The 17,687-nt window shown below is 47.6% G+C and overlaps 1 protein-coding gene across 1 annotated transcript in view; it reads left to right on the top strand.

Moving 5' to 3' along the window:
• Positions 1-108: 108 nt before the first annotated feature.
• Positions 109-17,687, top strand: part of TKTL1 (transketolase like 1) — a 31,811-nt gene continuing 14,232 nt past the window's right edge. Inside the window, exons 1-7 of the mRNA XM_007993130.3 lie at positions 109-242; positions 7,289-7,406; positions 11,316-11,413; positions 12,787-12,978; positions 13,062-13,189; positions 14,873-15,066; positions 17,448-17,612. Of these exons, the coding sequence (XP_007991321.3) occupies positions 109-242; positions 7,289-7,406; positions 11,316-11,413; positions 12,787-12,978; positions 13,062-13,189; positions 14,873-15,066; positions 17,448-17,612 (1,029 nt within the window). The remainder of the gene's footprint in view (positions 243-7,288; positions 7,407-11,315; positions 11,414-12,786; positions 12,979-13,061; positions 13,190-14,872; positions 15,067-17,447; positions 17,613-17,687) is intronic.

Below are 17,687 nucleotides of genomic sequence, written 5' to 3'. Positions count from 1 at the left end.
AGCCACGCCGATATCACATAAACGCGCTGGGCAGCACGCCGCCACCATTCGCTCTTCAGACGCCGGAGGGTTTAGAGTGGGTCTTCGGACACCTAAGGGATTGGATTAATGGCGGATGCTGAGGCGAGCGCAGAGTTGCCGGAGGAGGCCAGACCCGACGGGGGCACCTTGCAGGTGCTGAGAGATATGGCCAGCCGCTTGCGAATCCATTCCATCAGGGCTACATGCTCCACGAGCTCCGGGTAAGTTCTCCTCGTTGAAGTCTGGGTCGTGCAGGGGCCATGGGCCCGGTGGCCATGAGGCCGTGTGGTGAGGGGAGAGCCCTCAGAGGCGCAATGGGCTCTGTGGTAGATGCCCTGTCTTGGGCTGTTGGGGCGGGCCGAGCACCCTAGATGGCGGCGAGGCACTCTTCCCGCCAGCCCAAGGGTCGGTCGGTTAGTCGGTCGGCCACAGGCTCTGGAGCCCGCCCCTCATTTACCCCCGGCCGAAGTTCTGGAGGTCCCCAAGATCCCCAGTTGGGAGACAAGGATCCAGACCGGACCGAGGTGGCAGAGGGATGTTGTTGGGATCAAATCGGGCTAGTTGTGGTTTTCATTTTAGCGGGGAGCACGGCTTCCCGGGTAAGCAGTTGCAGGGGATCCCTGAGGGTGAATAAGCGACCCTAACCCAGAATGTGAGGAGAAAAAGCAATTAAAATTCTAACTTGGGCAACGTGGTGAAACGCCGTCTCTTACCAAAAAATAAAAATAAAAAATGAGTTGGGCATGGGGGCACGCGCCTGCGCTCCCAGCTATTCGGGAGGCTGAGGTGGGAGGGTTGCTTTTTGTTGGGTTTGCTGGTATATGCGGTTGATGGTTTTTGCATCAGTTTGAGAGAGATTTGTCTCTGGTTGTAGTATTTGGTTTTGGTATCAAAGTGTAATGCTGGCTTCATAGGATGTTTCAAAGTGTTCCATCTTAAATGTTTTGGAGTGGCCGGGTGTAGTGGCTCCCATCTGTAATCCCAAGCACTTTGGGAGGCCGAGGCAGGCGGATCGTGTGAGGCTAGAAACTAGTTCGAAATCAGCCTGGGCAAGATGGCGAACCTCTGTACAAAATGTTACAAAAATTAGCTGGGCGTGGTGGCACGTGCCTGTAGTCCCAGCTACGCGGGAGGCGGAGAGGGTCAGGTTGCAGTGAACTGAGATTGCGCAACCGCACTCCAGCCTGGGCGAGAGCGAGACTCTGTCTCAAGGAAAAAAAAGTTAAACCTAGCTGAGCGCGGTGGCTCAGGCCTGCAGTCTCAGTACGTGGGGCCTGAGGCAGGAGGATCGCTTGAGCCCAGGAGTTCGAATTCAGCTTGGGAAACAGTGAGACCCTGCCTCAAAAAAAAAAAAAAAAAAGGTAAAAGAAACTGGCAATTGAGTACGAATTGGAACAAAAATGAGCTGTTGGATTTGCTAGTATGCAGTTGATGGTTTTTGCTTCAGTATAAGGGATATTGGTCCATGATTCTTTCTGTTTTGGTTTTTTGTTTGTTTTGAGATGGAGTATCACTCTGTCCCCCAGGCTAGAGTCCAGTAGTGCAGTCTCTGCTCACTGCAAGCTCCACCTCCCGGGTTGACACCGTTCTTTTGCCTCAGCCTCCCGAGTAGCTGGGACTACAGGCACCCGCCACCACGCCCGGCTAATTTTTTCTATTTTTTAGTACAGACGGGGTTTCACCGTGTTAGCCAGGATGGTCTCGATCTCCTGACCTCGTGATCCACCCACCTCGGCCTTCCAAAGTGCTGGGATTACAGGCGTGAGCCACTGCGCCCGGCCTGGTCTATGGTTTTATTGTAGTGTTTGCTTTGGGTATCAAAGTGTAATGCTGGCTTCATGGGATGAGATTACACACCTGTAATCCCAGCACTTTGGGAGGCCAAGGCAGGAGGATTGTGTGAGCCATGGTATTTTGATGGGAATTGCATTGAATCAGCCTGGGCAAGATGGCAAGCCTCTGCAGAATGTTACAAAAATTAGCTGGGCGTGGTGGCACGTGCCTGTAGTCCCAGCTACGCGGGGGACAGAGTTTGCAGTGAACTGAGATTGCGCCACTATACAACAGCCTGGGCAACAGAGGAAGCGAGACATTGTAGAGAAAAAAAAAATTTTTTTTGAGGAGTTTGAAGAAGATTGTTGTTAATTTTTCTTTAAATGTTTGGTAATAATTGCCTATGAGGCTTTTATTTATTGGGAGTTTTTTTTATTACTGCTGTAATCTCCTTACTAGCTAGTTGTAGGTCTATTCAGATTTTCTTGTGCTGATTAAGTCTTGTGAGGCTTTCTGTTTCTAGGAATTTATCTATTGTAGGTTAACCCGTTTGTTGGCATGCAATTATTCATAGTACACTGTCACTGTTTTTATTTCCGTAGAAGCGGTATTAGTGACCCCACTTTAACGTGATGAACCTTTTTTTTTTTTTTTTTTTTTTTTTTTTTTTTTTTTTTTGAGGCAGGGTCTTGCTCTTTCACCCAGGCTGGAGTGCAGTGGTGCAATCATAGTTCACTGCAGCCTCGAACTCTCCTGGGCTTCAAGCGACTTCTCCTGCCTCTCAGCCTCGTGAGTAGCTGGAACTACAGGTGCACACCACGGTGCCCTGCCCATCTATTAATAGCTAGTTTTGTTGACCTTTTATAAAGAACCAGCTTTGGCTGGGAGAGGTGGCTCATGCCTGTAATCTCAGCACTTTAGGAGGCCAAGGCAGCTGGATCGCTTGAGCTCAAGAGTTCAGGACAAGCCTGGCCAACATGGGGAAACCCCCTCTCTGCCAAAAATACAATTAGCTAGACATGGCGAGCACCTGTAGTCCCAGCTACTTGGAAGGCTGAGGTGGAAAGATTGCTTGAGGCTGCAGTGAGCCATATTTGTGCCCTACGCTCCAGCCAGGGTGACAAAGTGAGACCCTGTCTCAAAAAGAAAAAAAAAAATTGGTTTCATTGATTTTTTTCTATTTTCTTAGTCTGTTTTATTTGTGCTTTGATCTTTTTAATTTCTTTCTCTTGCTAGCTTTGAGTTTAGTCCTTAAGTTGTAAAGTTAGGTTGTTGATTTGAAGGGTTATTTATTATTACTTTTTGAGACAGAGTCTTGCTGTGTCGCCCAGGCTAGAGATAGAGTTTCTCCATGTTGGCCAGGCTGGTCTCGAACCCTGGCCTCAAGTGATCTGCCTGCTTCGGCTCCCAAAGTGTTGGGATTACAGGTGTGAGCTACCATACCTGGCCAGATATGAGGGGTTTTAAAAAATGTGTTTACAGCTATAAATGTCCCACTTGGCACTGCTTTTACTGCATCCCATAGGTTTTGGTATTTTGTGCTTCTGTTTTCATTTGTCCCTGAAGGATTTTTCTTTTTTTTTTTTTGAAACGGAGTTTTGCTTTTGTTGCCCAGGCTGGAGTGTAATGGCGCGATCTAGGCTCACTGCAACCTCTGCCTCCCAGGTTCAAGCAATTCTCCTGCCTCAGCCTCCTGAGTAGCTGGGATTACACGCATGCACCTCCACGCCCAGCTAATTTTGTATTTTTAGTAGAGACGGGGTTTCTCCATGTTGGTCAGGCTGGTCTCGAACTCCCGACCTCAGGTGATCCATCCACCTCAGCCTCCCAAAGTGCTGGGATTATAGGCATGAGCCACTGCACCAAGCCTCTCTTTCTTTTTTTAATTTTAATGCTTTTAGGGGTATACGTGGTTTTTGATTATGTGAATAACTTCTATATTGGTGAATTCTGAGATTTTAATGTATCCATCACCCAAGCAGTGTACACTGTTCCCAATATGTAGTCTTTTATTCCTCACTTCCTTCCTACCCTCCCCCTTTACTCTTCTCCCCAAAGTCCATTATATCACTCCAAAGCTTAGCTTCACTTACAAGTGAAACATACAGTATTTGGTTTTCTATTCCTGAGTTACTTCACTTAAAATAATGGCTTCCAGCCCCACCCAAGTTGCTGCAGAATACATTGTTTTCCATGTCTGAGTAGTATCCATGTTGTATATACACCACATTCTTTATCCACTCATTGGTTGATGGGCACTTAGGTTGGTTCCTTATCTTTGCAGTTGTGAATTGTGCTGCCTATAAACATGTGTGCATGTACCTTTTTCATATAATGACTTTTTTTCCTTTGGGTAGATAGCCAGTAGTGGAATTTCTGGATTGGATGGTAGATAGATGGTAGATCTACTGTTTTTCGGTTTTTTGTCTTTTTTTGTTTGTTTGTTTGCTTTTTGTTTTGTTTTGTTTTGTTTTCGTCTTGAGATGGAGTCTTGCTCTGTCGCCCAGCCTGGAGTGCAGTGGCAAAATCTTGGCTCATTGCAACCTCTGCTGCCCAGGTTCAGGGGATTCTCCTGCCTTAGCCTCCCGAATAGCTGCAACTACAGGCACATGCCACCACTCCCAGCTTATTTTTGTAATTTTAGTAGAGATGGGGTTTCACCATGTTGGCCAGGCTGGTCTCGATCTCTTGACCTTGTGATCCGCCCGCCTCAGCTTCCCAAAGTGCTGGGATTACAGGCGTGAGCCACTGCGTCCAGCCCAATGGTGTATTTTGATGGGAACTGCATTGACTCTGTAGATAGCTTTGGGCAGTATTGCCATTTTCACAATACTGGTTCTTCCTATCCATGAGCGTGAGATATGTTTCTGTTTGTGTCATCTGTGATGTCTTTCAGCTGTGTTTTGTAGTTTTTCTTGTAGTTACCTTTCACCTCCTTGGTTAAGTATATTCCTAGGGTGGGTTTTGTTGTTGTTGTTTACAGCTGTTGTGAAAGGGATTGAGTTCTTGATTTGATTCTCAAGCTTGATTGTTGTTGGTCTAGTGCTACTGATTTGTGTACATTTATTTTGTGACCTGAGACTACTGAATTTGTTTATCAGATTTAAGAGTCTTTTGGATGAGTCTTTAGGATTTTGTTTGTTTTTGATGGAGCTTCTGTCACCCAGACTGAAGTGCAGTGGCATGATCTCAGCTCGCTGCAACCTCCACCTCCCAGGTTCAAGCAATTCTCCTGCCTTACCCGAGTAGCTGCGACTACAGGTGTGCGCCACCGCACCCAGCTAATTTTTGTATTTTTAATAGAGACGGGGTTTCACCAGACCATGGCCAGGCTGGTCTTGAACTCCTAACCTCAGGTGATCCGCCCATCTCGGCCTCCCACAGTGCTGGAATTACAGACGTGAGCCAACTGCGCCTGGCCTAGGGTTTTCTAGCTGTCTGATTGTATCATCAGTGTTACAGCACTAGTTTGACTTCCTCTTCTCCAATGTGGATGCCCTTTATTTATTTCGCCATTGCTCTTTGGTTGTGTAAGAGTGTGTTGCTTAATTTTCACAAATTTGTGAATTTTCCGGTTTTCCATCTATTATTGATTTCTAACCTCATCCCATTGCGGTTAAGAGAAAATACTTAGTACACTATGTCTTTTTAAATCTTGTTGGCCGGGTGCGGTGGCTCATGCCTGTAATCCCAGCACTTTGGGAGGCTAAGGTGGGGTGGATCACCTGAGGTCAGGAGTTTGAGACCAGCCTAGCCAACATGGTGAAACCCTGTTTCTACTAAAAATGCAAAAATCAGCCGGGCGTGGTGGTGCACGTCTGTAATTCCAGATACTTGGGAGGCTGAGGCAGGAGAATCACTTGAACACAGAAGGCGGAGGTTGCAGTGAGCCGAGATAGCACCACTGTACTCCAGCCTGGGCAGCAGAGTGAGACTGTGTCTCAAAAAATAAGTAAATAAAATAAATCTTGCTCCAGAGCCTGAGCTAGATAGTAAAAGGACAGTGTGGATGCAGTTAAGAACCATATATTGTCTGAATTTTTTGTACATGTTCATTTTGTTCCCTTCACCTTCAAAATTAGTAACAGATGGCTGAATTTTCTCGAGGGATCTGTGTGGCTTTTAAATCTAAATCATCCACTTAGAGGATGTTTGCAAAGCAAGAGGTTTTAGTCTCATTTTCTTTTTCTTTTTTTTTTTTTTTTTCCCCGAGATGGAGTTTTGCTGTTGTTGCCCAGGCTGGAGTGCAATGGCGTGATCTCGGTTCACCGCAACCTCTGCCTCCCGGGTTCAAGTGATTCTCCTGCCTCAGCCTCCCAAGTAGCTGGTATTACAGGCATGTGCCACCACACTTTTTTTTTTTTTTTTTTTTTTTAGTAGAGATGGGGGTTTCTCCACGTTGGTCAGGCTGGTCTCGAACTCCCGACCTCAGGTGATCCGCCCGCCTCGACCTCCCAAGGTGCTGGGATTACAGGCGTGAGCCACCGTGCCCAGCCTAAGTCCCCATTTTCTTTTTTTTTTTTTTTTTTTTTTTTGAGACGGAGTCTGGCTCTGTCACCCAGGCTGGAGTGCAGTGGCCGGATCTCAGCTCACTGCAAGCTCCGTCTCCCGGGTTTACGCCATTCTCCTGCCTCAGCCTCCCGAGTAGCTGGGACTACAGGCGCCGCCACCACGCCCGGCTAGTTTTTTGTATTTTTTAGTAGAGACGGGGTTTCACCGTGTTAGCCAGGATGGTCTCGATCTCCTGACCTCGTGATCCGCCCGTCTCGGCCTCCCAAAGTGCTGGGATTACAGGCTTGAGCCACCGCGCCCGGCGTCTAAGTCCCCATTTTCTTAATGGGGACTTTCTTAGTGAAATTTGAAATGAGAGATTATTAATATGAGCTGGGCCTAACATCTTTTTTTACTTACAGTTGGGCAGAGCTCCAGGGAGTTGGTTCTCTCCCCTGCTGTGTCTTGTCCCCTCCCCCTGTTTAATTAATTAGGACCTGGCTGGATTCACATGCAGGCCGCTTTCTAAGAGCAGCAATTACTTTGCCAACACTCAGAAAGGTCCTCAGTTACTCTACCATGACAAATTTCTCAATATGTCACCATTCACTTCCTAAAAGAAATTCATTGTAGAAGGTAGAATGGGATCTTCATGGCATTTCTGGTTAGCAATGCTCCTGAAAGTTCCTCGGCATGTGGAAAGGCCACAAATGAATTTAAGCGTGTGAAAGAATACTCACGTCAGAGGCATGAAGGAAACTTGCCCTGAGTCCACAGTGCTCTGCTGTTAGGAGCTGGCCTCGCTGTGCGCAGGGGGAGGGGTGGTGAGGTTACTGGGCTTTAAAGCACCCTTCCAACCCGTGAGCCCTGCGTTCCTTACCCTTGGTTGGATTCTTCCCGGGCTGGGATAAATGACTGCTTCTATGAGGAGACCATGTGCCAAGGTCACGTGTTAGGAAGTCAGTTGCTGTGAGAAATGACCAGTGTCATGTCTGTCTTTCAGCCACCCTACATCCTGTAGCAGTTCTGCCGAGATCATGTCTGTGCTGTTCTTCTACATCATGAGGTACAAGCAGTCAGATCCAGAGAATCCAGACAACGACCGATTTGTCCTCGCAAAGGTATGCCGGGGGGAGCCTAGGGCTGCTGTGGTGCTTGCCAGTTAAGCCCAGTTTGAACAGCCACCATGTGGGAACAAGGCCTGAAATGGGCCTCGTTTATCATTTTGGTTCTTTCTTTGAGTCTTAAAGCTTTAGTGTTCTAGTGAGGGCCACTTGGAGCCCTGTGATGGCATGGTAGGAAGGGTGGCTTGGGAGAGCTGGCTGTCCTTCCTTTCCTTTGGTCATACCCTACCTCACCCCACTTAGCATGAAAGCTTCCTCCTTGGCGGGTTATGCTGCTCCCACCCTCTGGGCTGCCTGAGCAGAGGCAGACAGCCTCAGTGAATCCCACTCACTGAGCCTGGGGGAAATTGAGCGTAACTGGGAGGGACATCCCACCCCTGTCAGTCAGCTTCCTCCTCTTCTATGTTTCTGCACATCTGACCTGAAACTGATGGGGCACTTCTCATTAGATTGGGCGCAATACCAGCTACCTCATGATGTTGGGGGATAGGAAAGAAAAAACCTCAAGGTCAATCTGTGTGGCTGGTTTGATGCCATCTCAAAGTACACTGTGTCCCGAAGCAAATTAAAACCTGGCTAGGGGCCGGGCGCAGTGGCTCACGCCTGTAATCCCAGCACTTTGGAAGACTGAGGTGAGCGGATCACTGGAGGCCAGGAGTTCGAGACCAGCGTGGTCAACATAGCAAAACTCTGTCTCTACTTAAAAATAAATAAATAAATAGATAAATAAATAAATTAGCTGGGCATCGTAGCACATGCCTCTAATCTCAAGCTTTTTGGGAGGCTGAGGCACAAGAATTGTTTGAACCTGGGAGGCAGAGGTTACAGTGAGCTGAGATCGTGCCACTGCACTCCAGCCTGGGCAATAGAGCAAGACTCCTTCTCAAAAGAAAAAAAAAATCTGGCTGGGTAGAGTACTGTGTCCAAATAGAAATGTCAGATTAGCACAGTGGGAAGTAAAGACAAAAACTATGGGCATAGTTGAGGTGCCTAAAGGTCATAATTGTGATCCTTGTCTTGGTGTCTGAACCATAATGTCAAACGGTTTGGCAAAAAATAAATAGAATTTATATGTGTACGCGCATGTGTGGAGAGAGAGGAAGTAAATGCCTTCCATTGCTTTTAGTTGGTTACTGGAGGTAAGCAGTATACAGGAAGGAATTCATTGTGCTAGTCTTTAAACATGTCTGTAAACTTGAACTTTTTTTACATCTTTTTTTCTTTATTTTTGGGGGGAGATAGAGTCTCGCTTTTGCCCAGGCTTGAGTGCAGTGGCTTGGTCTCAGCAAAATGCACTCCTGACCACCTGGCCTCAAGCAATCTTCCCACTTCAGCCTCTTGAGTAGATGGGATTACAGGCATGCGCCACCACGACCGGCTAATTTTTGTATTTTTTGTAGAGACAGGGTCTCACTATGTTGCCCAGGCTGGCCTTAAACTCCTGGGCCCAAGCGCCCACCTTAGCTTCCCAAAGTGCTGGGATTACAGGCAACAAGCCACCACTTCCAGCCCCCTTTACAATGAAAATTGAAAAAAGAAATTAGATGTATAAATGCAATATGGGTGTTTAGATTTCTGGTTTAAAATAAGGAAAGGCTGGGTACAGTGGCTCACACCAGTGCTTTGGGAGGCTCTGGCAGGAGGATCTCTTGAGACCGGCCTAGGCAACATAGCAAGACCCCAATCTCTACAAAAAATACGAAAATTAGCTGGGCATGGTGATGCGTGCCTGCAGCTACTCAGGAGGCTAAGGTGGGAGGATCACTTGAGCCTGGGAGACAGAGCGCAAGACGCTGTCTCAAAAAAAAAAAAAAAAAAAAAAAAGTCTAGACTGTCATGTAACAGCTGCTATCAGAGCCATTGGCCTTAGGGGATGAAGAGGCTTTCTATTGGGCAGCAGCACACCAGGCACTGTTCAGCTGCCAGAATTTGTGTGTTCATCAGATTTAGCTGGTAGATGAAATTGGAACAAAAGAGAAAACATGTGAAGCATAGTCCATTATGGTTTGCCTGGGGACGGGGCAAACAGCTATCCTCCAAGCAGAGCAGATCTGTATTCTAGCCTTTCACCTCCCTGAATTGTCTACCCCCACAGCATAAGGGTTCTTAAGAAAGACAACACCCATGTGGGAGCACTTCTGCCATAACAGGCATCATACTGATGCCTCACCATTTTCTCAGTCTATCCTCACTTTATCCTTAACCTCCTGTCACCTAAGGGGCTCTGGTCTTCATTGTACCCATAAAATCTTTGAGGTGGGCCCGCTGGCCTCACACTTCACAGCTAGAGGGAAGCAGAATTGGTCTGTACTGCTGAGCCCAGGCTCGGTCCATGATTTTGTAGGACTTCCAAGGGCATGCAAGGCGACTGGGAGCCAGAGCTTGTTACGTGAGTGTGGTGGGTGCCATAGGAAGGGAGACGTGACTGGAGACATAGTCAAAAGAGACTTGAGTTGAGTGGGACAGTTGTGCTGGGCTGGTAATGCAGAACCAAAAGGGAGTCTCTGGTGGGCACAAAGCATGCAGAGAATGCCGGAGAAGGTCAAGAGTACCCAGGGAGTAGCAGAGGGTAGGAGGCAAGAAGCAGGAGATCTGAGAATCATAAATACCATCCATCCATCTACAGTAGTGATGACCCTGCTCTTCTCTGCTGGAAAGGCACTGACATTTGAGCAGAGGAGGGTGACAGGCAGGAAACAAACTTTTAAGTCAATAGATGGAGTGTAAGGTGGGGCCAAGCATCTGGGATCAAGTAAAAGTGGAGGAGGTAGGAGGCACTGGTTGAAAAAGAATGGTCCAGAAAGACCTCAGTGCTGACGCTTGTGTAGGGATTTGGAAGAGGCAGGAGAGTGAGCTGTGTCCACATCCAGGCACAAGCACTCCACTAGTGGGTGCCATGAGTGCTAAGGCCCTGAGGCAGGTGTATGCCCACTGTGTTCAAGGAGCAGCAAGGAGGCCAGGGTGCCGGAGCAGTGGGAGGGAGAAATGGAGGTGATGGGGGCTGGGGTGGGCAGACAGGTGCAAAAAGTTGAGCTGTACTTGGTGGGAGGTGGGAAGACCTTGAAAAGTTAACAGAGATGTGATCAGTCAACTTCAGTTTTAACAGGCTCCCCCTGGTGGCTAGATTGAGAATGGCTGTGACAGATGCAAGGGATGTTTAAGACCAGGTGGAAACGGTGGCTGCAGAAGCTGTTGGGTAAATTCAGTATGCTTGCAAGTTGGGCCTCTCCAGTCAGTGCAGCAGCTCTTTGGCATGACCTTGTGGCCCACAGAGGGCCACATTTTCTGCTTGGGATAGTGATGACCCTGTGCCTGCAAACAGAATGTTGGGGGTGGGGTAATGCTAGTAGAAAGGGATTCATTTGTAGCATGGGCACTTCTCGATGACCACTTGTAAGATCTCAGTTGACCTGAGTTTTATAAACCAGGGAACCAGAATAGTCTGGTTTCTGTTTAAGAATCCATATCCTCCATAGGATTGAACATCTCATTTGTACCTGACCGGAAAAGGCCATGGGAAAATGGCAAAAATCATACTGTACATTTTCTGCTTTACACTTAGGCTCCCTGTCTCTATTCCCAAAGCTCCAGCCACCCTTGCCATACTGTATGGATTAGCTATGACTCCCCAGGCAGGGACAGTGGATGTCTTCGTCACCTTAGTCACCTGAGTTTCCAGCCCAGGCTGAGCCCTGGGCTTGACCCATTGTCCACTTGTAACGTTGATTGGAAGCTTGGGGTGCATATGGGTGTGGGGAAGAGGAATTCACTCAGCGGGGTGGGAGGGGCCGTTTGGATGGAACACTGCTACACAGCTGACAGGAGTAGCCTGCACTCAGTGCGTGAGTCCACCTGATACCATGTCCTGCAGCTGCATCAGGGTTCCCTGGGTCCCTTCTCTTACAGAGACTGTCGTTTGTGGATGTGGCAACAGGATGGCTTGGACAAGGACTGGGAGTCGCATGTGGAATGGCATATACTGGCAAGTACTTCGATCGGGCCAGGTAAGGCTCTTACCCAGAAGCCATTTAACTGCCCTGCGTCCCCCTTCCTAGAGTCTTGGGGGACAGCCACCTATCTCCGTGAAGTGGAGAGCCCTAAAGGGCTAGTCCCCATCACATCCCGTGGTGACCCCTCTGGAAGGCTTCCCTGTGCCTTCTCCCCTCCTCGGGCAGCTGCCCCGCTTCCTATCCCACAGGTCTGTTGAAAGGTTTCAGCTGCTGTTGCCTTTCCGTTCTATAGCTTTTTTGAAGATTTCCAGCACTTTAGTGGGGTCTGGGATGTGTGGTTTGTTTTTGAGACTGAGTCTCACTCTGTGGCCAGGCTGGAGTGCAGTGGCACGATCTCAGCTCACTGCAACCTCTGCCTCTCGGTTTCAAGTGATTCTCCTGCCTTAGCCTCCTGGGTAGCTGGGATTACAGGCATGCACCACCATGCCCAGCTACTTTTTGTATTTTTAGTAGAGATGGGGTTTCGCCATGTTGGCCAGGCTGGTCTCAAATTCCAGACCTCAGGTGATCCGCCTGCCTTGGCCTCCCAAAGTGCTGGGATTCCAGGTGGGAGCCACCGTGCCTGGCCGGATGTGTTTTCTTGATGGGAACACTCGCATTGTTGGTTGTGGAGGAATTTACTTCACAGCAGAACACGTTTCCAGGTGGGGTGTTTTGATTGTGATTATTGTAAATAAGTTGTAAGAACAGAACTAGAAAGAGGTGGCTGGGGGTGGTGACTCACGCCTGTAATCCCAGCACTTTGGGAGGCCGAGGTGGGCGGATCACCTGAGGTCAGGAGTTCAAGACCCGCCTGGTCAACATGGCAAAACCCCCGTCTCTACTAAAAAATACAAAAACTAGCTGGGCATGGTGGCGTGGGCCTGTAGGCAGGAGAGTCACTTGAACCCGGGAGGTGGAGGTTGCAGTGAGCCAAGATCACGCCATTGCACTCCAGCCTGGATGACAGACACTCTGTCTCAAAAAAAAAAAAAAAAAAAATTAGAAGATGGCAGTGCTTTAAAAGGGAACTTACCAGGAAAATGAATGTGTAAATGTTTGGGGAACTTAAGGGTGCTACTTTCTTCCCCTTCCCCTCTGGCCCTGTTTGCTTATTGATAAGGAAATGTGGCAGAAGAACCTAAAAGTTGCTTTACAGTTAGAAAGAGAAAACTAGCCAGAGGCAAAGCCTGTTTGTGAGCCCCAGGCTCTTCAAGGTCGGCTTCCTTAGCTGCTGGGCTGGGGCAGAGTTGATGACGGAAATTGTGGGAAGTGGATGGTCTGAAGCAGCTGCTCCAATTGCTTCCATTTCTCCTCCTGAAACGCATTTGCTTGGTTGGCCCAGATGAGCCCCCACAGGGTCCTAAACCTCTCTTGTCTTGCTCCAGCTACCGGGTGTTCTGCCTCATGAGTGACGGCGAGTCCTCAGAAGGCTCTGTCTGGGAGGCAATGGCCTTTGCTTCCTACTACAGTCTGGACAATCTGGTGGCGATCTTTGATGTGAACCGCCTGGGACACAGTGGTGCATTGCCCGCCGAGCACTGCATAGACATCTATCAGAGGCGCTGCGAAGCCTTCGGGTAACTGTATTCTCTTGCGCTTGATTTCCATTCTGTCCTGCCCCCTTCATCTCTTGTAACCCAGCCTGCTCCTCCGTTGGCAGGTGGAACACTTACGTGGTGGATGGCCGGGACGTGGAGGCGCTGTGCCAGGTGTTCTGGCAGGCCTCTCAGGTGAAGCACAAGCCCACTGCTGTGGTGGCCAAGACCTTCAAGGGCCGGGGCACACCAAGTAAGCAAGCCCTTTCCTCGTGCTCCTGGTTGTTCAAAGCATCTGTCCGCTCAGCAGCAGAGGTGGGGAGAGGCTTAAATGGGCCTAGGAAGATGACTCATTTAGTGAATAGCAATTCTGCCTGGAGTATATGCTGGAGGCTCCTGCTCTCTCATTTTCACTAGCTAGTGTCTGCTTAGCGTAGGGGACATCGAAAGCCCTAGCAGGTGGACAGTGATGTACTGCCTGCACGAGGGAGTGGCTAGGAGTACAGCCCACTGGAGGACTGACAGGGAACCATCTCTACGGTTAGTAGAATCAGAAAGTGTGCTGTGTGTATGAGCAGGTGCAGAAATAAGAGTGCATACTTAAACACGTGCCTAGGTCCACACTTTTCTGGAAGAACCCTGGGAGTTGGGGAAGAAGGGAGCTTGGAATCACCAACTATCACATTTCAAGGCTGATAGCTGAAATTGTTTATCTCAATTTAACTCATTACAAAGAGTGTAGTTCCTGGATTTTTTTTTTTTTTTTTTTTTTTTTTTTTTTTTTTTTTTTTTTTTTTTTTTGAGACGGAGTCTTGCTCTGTATCCCGGGCTGGACTGCAGTGGCCGGATCTCAGCTCACTGCAAGCTCCGCCTCCCGGGTTTACGCCATTCTCCTGCCTCAGCCTCCCGAGTAGCTGGGACTACAGGCGCCCGCCACCTCGCCCGGCTAGTTTTTTGTATTTTTAGTAGAGACGGGGTTTCACCGTGTTAGCCAGGATGGTCTTGATCTCCTGACCTCGTGATCCGCCCGTCTCGGCCTCCCAAAGTGCTGGGATTACAGGCTTGAGCCACCGCGCCCGGCCAGTTCCTGGATTTTTTTTAAGACTGTAGACATTTTAGAATAAAACCGTTCTGTGACTCCTACCGAAAATATAGTTTTACTCTGGTACCCTCTGTTCGGTAACTTATTTTGCCAGTGTGCTCCCGGCAGGACCCTGGGTATTGGCCTTGCCTCTGCCTCCCCCTCATAGGCCCACACATACACCCAGTCCCCTAGATTACATATCTTGGACTCATTCACTCCTCCCCGTCTCTACTACCATGGCTGTTGCCACACCCATCATCTCTCCCAAAGTTCCAGCTGGCCTGCCTCTGCACCAGTCTCTACACTGCCACCACAGTGATCTTTCTATAATGGATCTGATCAGTCACTTTCCCCACTCCAAACCCTTCAATAGTTTCCAATCTTGCTTTAGATAAAACTCAAACTTACCATACCCACAAGACCCACCCTCGATGATCTGCCCTACCTGTCACTCCAGCCTTGTCATCATTCTCCCTTCCACTCACCAGTGGCCCTCAGGGGCATAGCTAGGTGCAGTGGCTTGCACCTATAATCCCAGCTACTTAGGAGGCGGAGGCGGGAGGATCTCTCGAGCCCAAGGAGTTGGAAGCTGTGGTGAGTTATGACCACCCGCTGCACTCCAGCTTGGGGAGGAGTCATAGCGTGAGACCCCTGTCTCAAAACAAAAAGCCTCAAGATCTTTGTCCAAGCTGTTCTCTCTGGCTGCAGCAGCATCCCAGGCCCTCCGTGCCAGGTGTTCCTCCTGTGAGTCCTAGGGTGACGTCTTTTTCATCAGGGTCTGTTTTTCAGGTGACCTCATAGGCACTCATTAAATATTTATGGAATGGATGTCTTTTATTTGTTTCATTACAGGTATTGAGGATGCAGAAAGTTGGCATGGAAAGCCAATGCCAAGAGAAAGAGCAGATGCCATTATCAAATTAATTGAGAGCCAGATAGAGACCAGCAGGAATCTTGACCCACAGCTCCCCATTGAGGACTCACCTGAAGTCAACATCACAGATGTAAGGATGACCTCTCCACCTGATTACAGAGTTGGTGACAAGGTAGGCAGAAAGGTGGATAATTGAATAAATAATGTATGTCAACTGTTTTGTTCTCTAATGTTGTTCGTATATACACAGGATTCTTCATTTATTCTGGTCTCCATGGACGAATCAATTATTAGAGTAACGTATAACAGTTTATAAGCAATAAAGAGAGGTTTGCCATTTAAAAAAAACAGATTTAGGGGCACAAAGTGCAGTTCTGTCACATGGATAGATTTTGTGTAGTGGTAAGGTCTGGGCTTTCAGTGCACCCAGCATCAGAGTAGTGGACATTGCACCCAATAGGTACTTGATCCTTCACCACTCCTAGCCCCCCTTCTCTATTATTAGGTCTGATTTTTATTTTTGGCTTTCACACGTGTGTCTGAATTTTCTGATTGGTCCACTGCTATTTATTAACTCCTGGTGTGGTGTGCCTTTTTATTGCTTCCCAACTTCGGTTTGTGCACGGAACTGCTACAATTCTGTATCTCCGCTAAGAATACTGGTCCCAGGCGGGCTGATCTTTTGAACTTACTCTCTGAATTACACAGAGGAGCAGGCCAATTCATCAGAAACCTCAAAAAGGAATAAAATTATGCACAAAACTCTGAATATCAAGTCCTTTTGGTTTTTAGCATGTTTACATCCTGCCTTCTGGTATAGCAGACCTGACATAGGCAAGTTCTCTATGGCCTAGAGGAAGTAAGATGGCAAGCCTAGGGAGGAAGGACACACTTTCTGACCCTTTTTTATTTGGAGAAATTTTGAATGTTGTTTGTGTTTTCTTAGCCTGGTAATGAGGGTTAAAAATAAATGAATTTTGAATACTTGAGAAATCAGAAGATAAAAACCAGAAGAAAGAAAAAGGTGTATCAACAGAGGGTGGGCCAGGCACAGTGGCTCACACCTGTAATCCCAGCACTATTAGGAGGCCAAGACAGGAAGACCAGTTGAGCCCAGGAGTTCAAGACTAGCCTGGACAAAGTAGTAAGACCCCCCATCTCTACATATAATTTAAAAATTAGCCAGGCATGGTGCCATAATGTGGTTCCAGCTACTCTGGAGACTGAGGCAGGAGGATCACCTGAGCCCAGGAGTTTGAGGGGATAGTGAGCTATGATTGGGCCACTGCACTCCAGCCTGGGCAACAGAGCGAGACTCTGTCTCAAAAAAAAAATTTTTTTTTTAGAAAACTGTATAACACCATAGTTGTATAATTGGTATGAAAATGTGAAAAGCGGGGGGAGCATTTTTAGGAATACATAAAATATCAAAATTGACTAAAAGAGGTATAAAAACTTAAATGGATCAATAGCCCTAGAAAAAAATGGAGAAAGCTATCCAAGGGCCATCCCCCAAAGCTCCAGGCTCACCAGGTTATATAAGAGTGACTCATTTTTAACCTTCCCGAAAAGAGTAATTTCTAAACTGTTTCACATTTTTCCAAATACGGAGGAAGATGAAAATGTCATCGCGATTTATTTATGAAGCGAAAATGTGACAAAGTTAGCCTAAAGCAAACTGTAGAGCAACTTTATTTGTGAATAGCAATGTAAGAATTCTAAATAGAACATTAACCCATCTCAACTTCATTAGTACATTAAAAAAGTTAAGTGAATCAGTGAGCTCAAATTAGTAATGCAGATGACTCATGCCAGGAGACGTAGGAATAGAATTCACTGTTCTAGTATTAGGTCAAAGGACGGGGGGAGGTGTGATCATCATCATACACACTAAACAAAAGCAATTCATAAAATTCAACATTTTTTTTTTTTTTTTTGAGATGGAGTCTGGCTCAGTCACCCAGGCTGGAGTGCTTGGCTCACTGCAACCTCTGCCTCCTGGGTTCAAGTGATGATTCTGCCCCAGCCTCAGCCTCTCAAGTAGCTGGGGTTATAGGCACCCGCCATCATACCCAGCTAATTTTTGTATTTTAGTACAGACATGCTTTCACCTTGTTAGCCAGGCTGGTCTCGAACTCCTGACCTCAGGTGGTCCACCTGCCTCAGTCTCCCAAAATGCTGGGATTACAGGTGTGAGCCAGCACACCTGACCAAGTAATTTGAAAAATATAATGAGAACCATTGATGTCGGAAACCTCACTCCTGAGCTGTGGAGTGTTTACCTGCTTAGGAAGTGGGGGTCGGGAGGGGGGATGTTGACTAAAAAGAACACAATTTGAGAAAAACTTGAGTGCCACATCAGCTATTTAGTATGGATTTAAGATTGGCTAGCAATCCATGTTTATGACATTAAAGGAAATTTTTGGTGAGTCACAAATTTACCTTCTTCAAGATAGATGATAATTTGTCATTCTACGATATGGCACCTTCCTTCTGTAGTCGTTCCTTCTAAATGCATTTGAAGAAACTCTACCCCCTGATTCTTTCTTCTAGATAGCTACCCGGAAAGCATGTGGTTTGGCTCTGGCTAAGCTGGGCTATGCAAATGACAGAGTCATTGTGCTGGATGGTGACACCAAGTACTCTACCTTCTCTGAGATATTCAACAAAGAGTACCCTGAGCGTTTCATCGAATGCTTTATGGCTGAGCAAAACATGGTGAGTGTGTAGTGTCTCCAGGGCTTCTTACAATTAATGGCCCACTGGACACAGGAGGCCCAGCCTGTGCTAGTT

The sequence above is a fragment of the Chlorocebus sabaeus genome, chromosome X, assembly GCF_047675955.1.
Source record: "Chlorocebus sabaeus isolate Y175 chromosome X, mChlSab1.0.hap1, whole genome shotgun sequence".
In the NCBI taxonomy this organism is placed as follows: Eukaryota; Metazoa; Chordata; class Mammalia; order Primates; family Cercopithecidae; genus Chlorocebus; species Chlorocebus sabaeus.
Note: the sequence above shows the minus strand (reverse complement) of the source record. Positions and strands in the feature narration are given on the sequence as shown.